Source organism: Anoplopoma fimbria, chromosome 7 (genome assembly GCF_027596085.1).
Source record: "Anoplopoma fimbria isolate UVic2021 breed Golden Eagle Sablefish chromosome 7, Afim_UVic_2022, whole genome shotgun sequence".
Taxonomy (NCBI): Eukaryota; Metazoa; Chordata; class Actinopteri; order Perciformes; family Anoplopomatidae; genus Anoplopoma; species Anoplopoma fimbria.
The window spans coordinates 5,332,567-5,340,319 of NC_072455.1; the positions used below are offsets into that span (position 1 = coordinate 5,332,567).

The 7,753-nt window shown below is 36.6% G+C and overlaps 1 protein-coding gene across 1 annotated transcript in view; it reads left to right on the forward strand.

Annotated features, from left to right (window-relative positions):
• The first annotated feature begins 1,274 nt into the window (after nt 1–1,274).
• Nucleotides 1,275–7,753, forward strand: part of LOC129093860 (kelch-like protein 13) — a 14,887-nt gene continuing 8,408 nt past the window's right edge. The window contains 7 exon segments of the mRNA XM_054601981.1: nt 1,275–1,364; nt 2,013–2,114; nt 2,642–2,731; nt 2,956–3,030; nt 5,246–5,316; nt 5,412–5,583; nt 6,759–6,840. Coding sequence (XP_054457956.1) covers nt 2,046–2,114; nt 2,642–2,731; nt 2,956–3,030; nt 5,246–5,316; nt 5,412–5,583; nt 6,759–6,840 — 559 coding nt within the window. The 5' untranslated portion in view covers nt 1,275–1,364; nt 2,013–2,045.

The window sequence follows — 7,753 nt, forward strand, 5'->3', positions numbered from 1 at the left end:
AGAAGAAGACAAGCTAAAAATAAAAAATAAAAAATGAAAAATAAAAATAAAATAAAAGAAGTATTATAAATAAGCAATAAAAAAAACAGTAGAAAAAACAACAATAACTGAAATATTATATTTACAGACAGAGAAAAAAACAACAACTATTTTAACTATTTTTAACTTTTTTAACTATTACTGCACAGTGTAATGTGTAATGTATTGCACAGGTTTTTATTGTCATGATAATTATTGTTTATTTTTTTTTATTGTCATGTCATTTTATTGTCATGATAATACCCAAAGGGCATTAACATATTACTATATGATTGTGATGTGAAAAATGTATTTTGGAGAATAAAGCGCTGTATTTTATTTGCATTTTTTTGCATCCAAATGCAATTGATATTCAATGTTTTTTTAAGCCAAAGAACACAAGGGGGTGTCACTACCTGAATAAAGGCATATAAACAAACAGTACACAGTATATTTACCGCTTTTAAAATCAAATCTTAAAACTCACCTGTTCCTCTCTGCCTTCCCCTAAGGTCTTGGTAATTTAGATTTCTTGTGTTTGGGTGGTTGTTCAGTTTTAATAGATATTCTTAGATTTCATTATGATTAAATTAATTAATTAATTTAAATTCTTATTTTATTTTTTGTTTTGTTTTTAGTGTTTTATTATTATATTTGATTATTGTGATTAAGATAAGATAAGATAAGATAAGATAAGATAAGATAAGATAATCCTTTATTAGTCCCGCAGCGGGGAAATTTGCAGACTTACAACAGCGCAGAGTAAAGTGCACACAAGAGACATAGTAGAAGAAGACAAGCTAAAAATAAAAATAAAAATAAAAAATAAAATAAAAAATAAATAAAATAAAAAATAAAAAATGAAAAATAAAAATAAAATAAAACAAGTATTATAAATAAGCAATAAAAAAAACAGTAGAAAAAACAACAATAACTGAAATACTATATTTACAGACAGAGAAAAAACAACAACTATTTCAACTACTTTTAGTATTGTTCTACCCTGTGCAGCACCTTGAGATGTCTTTGTATTTTAAAGTGTGCTATATAAATAAAATCCATTATTATTATTATTATTATTATTATTATTATTATTATTATTCAAGCCTCCACCTGTTGTTTGACTTCCTTCCTGACTGACTTTTATTTCGAAAAGTCCGGAGCGGAAGACCCTCTCCTCTCTCCTGCCGGACCGTCTCTCTCTCTCTCTCTCTCTCTGTCATCACACAGGAGGATTCGCCACAATGTCAAACATTCGCAAGCTCACGGCTTCCCCGAGCCACAATGAGAAGTCCTTTCACTTTTTTATGGGTTTATTCCAGGTTCCTGCACAGGATGCGCATGAGGTAAAAAAAAAATGGGTTACCCTGTTTATTTATATATTTATTTTATTTTTATTATTGCTTAGAAATAAGTTATATTGTTTGTATAATAATGTTTTTATATATCATTATTAAATATGATCTCTTTAATGTTGACAGCATCTTTCCTCCCCCCCACCCCCACCACCTCTCGCGTCTTTATGTGAAAAGTTGTCCGGCTCTAACATTGACTGTCGTGGGCTATTACGTAACGGGAGTGCGGACACAGCTGAGCAGATGTTACAGTGGGGTTGCTTGCGTAAAGACAGCAACATCTGTACACCACTGTAATAAAAAATAATAAAAAATAAATAAAAAATGTAATTTATCAAATAAAGCAAAAAAAAGAAATATAATTGTCATAGGAATATTAGTCTATAAATGAGAAAAAATGTAATAAAGCCATTCATTTGATTATTATTATTATTATTATTATTATTATTATTAAAAATGGAACCAATTAGAATTACTTTTGCTTCCAATCATTAATTGGGACAAGATACGTTTGTAAAAAAAAAAAATATAATTATTATAAAATATTATTATATCATCATGACCTGATTGCAAAGATACTATTGAATATTACATCACTACCATCACACTTTAAATGTTGAACCATGCTGTCACTGACAGGTCTATGTGAGCGTGTGAGCCGGGTCAGAGGTCATGCTGCGGAGGGAATCTGACCCCCACGGCCTCTTTTCCTCCGGAGAGACGTCTGACAACGACTGTGAGGTGAGGTCATCCTTTTAAACCTGTCACCTGCATACCTTGGGAATTACTACATGATGTACGAGCAGCTTAACCACATGTTTGTGGACTGAAATTGACACAAAGTTACATTTTTTAACCTTAAATATAAGTGATGGAATGATGTTGGCGAATGGACAATCTACCATGATGTATTTCATTATTAATGTGATGTTCTTTGACTGAATCCTTGGATTTTTCGGCCTTCGTAACTCAGATGTCAATGGCAGTGCCAGTCAACTCCTCCACTTTTGAGCAGTTTCAAATCTGAGTAGGTGGAAAAAAAAGGCTGAAAGCTAAAAAAAATCGTATCACTGAGCCACTGACAGGATTATATGAAAATAAGACTTTGTGATGATTTACCTTGTCCTTTCTACATTATACTTAATTTGTGTTTATCAACCTTTTGTTAATGTGCTCTGAATGTCTGATGATAAAAAAAAAAAAAAAAAAAAAAAGGACGAGATGTGCCACATGAGTCGTTTCTCTCTCTCTCTCTTTCTTTGTCTCAGATGGGGGCGAGTTGTGGAGAGGTAGACGCCGTGTGTGTGTGCGAGGCCGGTCCCTGTACACTTTATTCAGAAGCACACACGCCAACGCCGGTGAGTGCTCAGCCTCGCCACTTAAGTGTCCGTGGCCGTCGCTCCTTCATCTGTAATTGTGCTGTAAATACATACCTTTTAACTTCCCGCTGACCTCCATCCATCTGCTGCGGTCTGTGTGTGTGTGTGTGTGTTCTTTACAGTATGTTTTAAAGGTACTGTGCATGGTGTTGTTAGATTGTTCTCATGTATTTTAATGATTATTTCCTTTTATCTGTTCTCAGGACACACTGCTGTGTGAACACTGTGGGAAAAACAGGGTGATGATGACCAGGTACTCTGAGGGATACGGCACAGAGGTAAGTGTGTGTCCTACTGTGTATGTGTGTGTGTGTATGTATGTGTGTGTGTGTCTTGTCTCCTACAAAAATTACGTTCCAAAACTGCTTTGTTAATAACGTTTTGTTGGAAACGTATTTTTGTTGCCTAAACATAAACAAGTAATATATTTGTTGCCTTAACATAACCAAGTAGTACTTTTTTTGCCTGAACATAAGCAAGTAGTATTTTTGTTTCCTTAACTTAACCAAGTAGTATATATGTTGCCTTAACTTAACCAAGTAGTATTTATGTTTCCTTAACTTAACCAAGTAGTATTTATGTTTCCTTAACTTAACCAAGTAGTATATATGTTGCCTTAACTTAACCAAGTAGTATTTTTGTTGCCTGAACATAACCAAGTAGTATTTTTGTTTCCTTAACTTAACCAAGTAGTATATATGTTGCCTTAACTTAACCAAGTAGTATTTTTGTTGCCTTAACATAAACAAGTAGTATTTTTGTTGCCTTAACATAACCAAGTAGTACTTTTTTTGCCTGAACATAAAGTACTTGTAGTTTTGTTGCCTAAGCATAACCAAGTAGTACTTGTGTTGCTTTAACATAACCAAGTAGTACTTTTGTTTTTTAATTTGAAGTCAAACCATGATGTTTTTCATTGAACCTAACCAAGTAGTTTGGTTGCCTAAACCCAACAGAGCAGATTTGTAGCGATATTTTGTTTTAGTTTACCACGTGTTTCAGACTGTTTTAAACTCCGACCATAATCCAGGCAAAAATACGTTTTCCTTTAAACTCCATTGAGTGTATTTTATTCGTACAGGGACGTTTATTTCTGACAGGTCGTATTTACATCACCTGTAGAGTCTGAGCTGCATTTGTCTTATTGTCTTTTGATATTCAGGTTGCCTTTATTTTAGCGGGCAGCTGCTTTGTTTATGTTTGGACGTTTCAAGGTTGCAGCATGTGAGACACAGGTGACTCAAACACCATACATGTAGGGCAAAACCCAGAGAGAGATTTGGAAACTGAGAGGAGTGACATGATTCATGTTCCCGGACACAAACAAACCTTAGAGGACACAACATGGAAGCCATATTATTACCACTGTTGTTGTTTTTTTTTTTAAAGGAATAATTTAACATTTTAGGATATACTCTGCTTCTGGAGTAAGATGAGAAGATCAATACCTCTTAAGACTGTTTGTGAAAAATAAAAGCTACAGCTAGGAGACTGTTAGCTCTAAATACATATTAAACAAAAGAGATATGATTTATTATTTTAGTTGCAGCCAAAAAAAGAATAGATGGCATAAGCATATTTGTCAAAATGTACACTATTCCTTTAATCGTCTAAATTATTAGGGTAAAATGTATGCTTATTATAGGGCCCCCAGATATTTCCATCAACAGCACAATCTAGCGTTCATAGTACTACTTTTAGGTAAAAATCTCTTGTTTTATATTTTTTTATAATATACGTATGATGCTGAGTTTTAGGTGCACCAAAGTAACCACAACCAAAATGATACTTTATTGATCATTTATTTTTAGGAATATAAAAAAAAAAACTTAACTACTTCATTAATTTAAGCTGAACTTCTTAAATGTTAAGTGTGACCGAAACACAAGCAGTCGTTGAACTTTGCCCAAATAAAGTATATTTATTTTAAGGGTATATTTGTAAAATTGTGATCTAATTGGAATAAAGTTTAAAGAATAAGTAAACAAGACTACTCTGACAATTTCTCCCCAAAAGTATTAAGTATCCATGCCCAGCTCTACCTGTCCAATGATGCACAATTATAAAGATGAATTATAGTGTCCAGAACCTCAACTGAGTTTTTTTTTTCGTTTTTTTTTTATGTAGACAGTACTATCAAAGTAAAAAACGAGTAGGAAGCAAACGGCAGATTAGGTGTCTCTGAGCTCATTAGTCATCTGATTCACGCATAATAATAATAACGGTGATAATAAAGAGTGACGCACGAGAACACGCACACAAATGCCAAGTGTCGCTGCGTTTGGTTCACAAATAGTGGCGGTCGCTGATGATTCACTGGAGCTCATCTGTGTTTCATCCAACCACTACAAAATAAAAGCCTCGTACAGTAATGTGGGGGTTGAGTTTATAAAAAAAAAAAAAGGTTTTCAAATCTTCGAGCATATTATATTTGTCTGTTTTCACACGTTTTTTCATTTGATTAAATATTTTATACGTGTCATTCTTCTGCAGGAGGAGTGCGTATTGTCTGACCCTCAGGGGGAGAGTGATGCAGATGCAGATATAGAGGACACAGATTGCAGGTTGGATGTGCACCAAACACTGACGTACACGTGCATAGTTCACCCAAAGCTTTTTCGCTTTCTCTGACCTTTTGCCTTTAACCCGATTGGTTCAGACTCCAGGAGCCAGGTTCTCTCCAGCGAATCAGCTCGCGGAGACGCAAGAGGCCACGGGTTGCGCGGCAAGACACTACCGAGAGCGAGGACGACGGCGGGCGAAGCCACAGGTCGCATCGCTGGAACCTCAGGCTCAGTCCCGACAGGGCCCAGAGCAGGACCATACTGGAGGTAGAAAACACAGCAATGGAGGGTTTCATTTGTCTTCAATATGAGGAAGATTAATCACACAGAACTTAGTTTAGAATTGGGTTAAGCTAAACCAAACTTGCAGGATTTAAGCTGGACCGGAGCTAAACGCAGCTAAACCGGAAGAGAGGATTAGCCTCACATCCCAGATGTGCCCAGATGTGAAAATCTGCACATCTGGGATGTGAGTCCATAGAGTGCTGCAGGAATGAGTCCTATAACCCAGAAATGAGTTAGCATTTTTTTTGCACTTCCGGTTCCCTTATCTCAAAGTCAGTGTTTTTTTTTAATGGGTTTTTGGTTAGATAAGATAAGATAAGATAATCCTTTATTAGTCCCGCAGCGGGGAAATTTGCAGGCTTACAGCAGCGTAGAGTAAAGTGAACACAAGAGACATAGTAGAAGAAAGTAACAAAAAAACACAATTTAAAGGAAAAAGCTCACAGGTGAGCAGGAGCTGCTGTAAGAGGCAGCCACTCGCGCGGCGCCATCAACAAACATCGTTAGATATCTGAAATAAGATCTGTGGATAAACAGGCTTTTAACATTTTGTTCTTTGACATAAAGTTCAACAGTAAATACCCCTCTCGTGAATTTTGGATTTATTTTACGCGTGCTAAAGTGGGTTGCTAACAAGTGGCTTACTAAGTCGCCCAGACGTCTTCCCGCCGATTGGTCCGTCTTCACAGCCTCGCTGTGTTTGCTGAAGCTCAGAGGACTGTGATGTAGTTTGTTTGTAGCCTAACGTTAGCTTTTTATTTATTTTTTCATTCCAAAATCATAAAAGCGGTGTATCATAGCATTATGAATCATTTTATAATAAACTTATTTTAATAAACTTATTTTCTGCAATAATCAAAAATCCGACGGATAAATCCCATTGTATCTTTGTCGAGGAAACCAGTGCTTTGCTGTCTTCTGATTGGCCTACAAAAAATACATCATCCCTGCAGAAAAGTGGTCACAGCTTCAGATTACAGATTTTTCAATGAAATCAACTGCATCAGAAACTGTTAATGCAGATTTTTGGCTCTTTTGTTTATCACAAAAACACATTTCTATTAGTCTAAACTTGTTCAAATGGTCATTACGTCGTTGGAACATTTTGTTCCCACGACAACAAACCCCCGCCTCTCTTTCTTCTCTTTGTCCTCCAGGAGAGCATCTCACAGGTCAGGCCACTGGTCATCTGCCGGCCGAACGCGGAAAAGCCGGTCGAGCTGCCCCGAGGCTCCAAACGTCCGACGTCTTTGTGGCCGCCCTCCCTCTCTCTCCCCCTCACCCTCCTCCTCGTGCTGCCTCTCTCCCTCTCCCTCGTCATCGTTATCGTGTCTCTCCTCCGACCGTGGGCCAGCGCTTGACCCAGCACTTCTGTTTCAAGGGGATAGTTTCATTACAAAAAAAAAAAGCTCCACCCGCTCCCACAATGCATTGGGTTGCACAAAAAGTAAACAAAAAAAATAGGGTGCTTTAATCAGGATAGTAGGTTAAATATGTTTTAATAGACGTAACCTTCCATAATTAAGAGCCATTTTTTTTTTTTTTCCCTCACGGAATATACAGATTTTTTAACCTTTTGGCTTCATTAAAACCAGAGAGGCACAGGTTCAAATACATTCACTCTGTACGTTCAGAATCTGTTCACGACGTAAACTCAGCCCTTGCTTTTGCCTCATAGAAATCTCACCTTCTGTCTCGCTTTCTCACCCCCTCGTTTGTAAAAATAGACCTCGACTTGTCTCGCTCCTTATTCTAATGAGCCACTGGAGTGAGTCGCAGCGGGAAAGGTTGAAGGGTTTCACAGGTACATTCAAAAACGTAAAAAAAATAAAAAATAAACAGGCTCATTGGGAAGATTTGAAAGAGATGATGCTGCTGAACTATGCAATTCTTCTGTTCCCACCACGGCATGTAAACTGCTGTTAAAATAAGTCCTAGTTCTTTGGCACTGTCGTCACCTTCTTGGACCCTTCCCTTTTTCTCTTTGGATTACAGGGAGTTATAGTTTTAAAATAGAGCATGACCCAATTGAAAAAAGCAATAGCAGAAGAGATCTGATACGGCTCATGATCTGGCAGCACATCTGTTGGTTAAATTAGTGGATTACATGTAGACTTTTACAAACGTTTAAAGAAAAGATGGACCCTTCTTC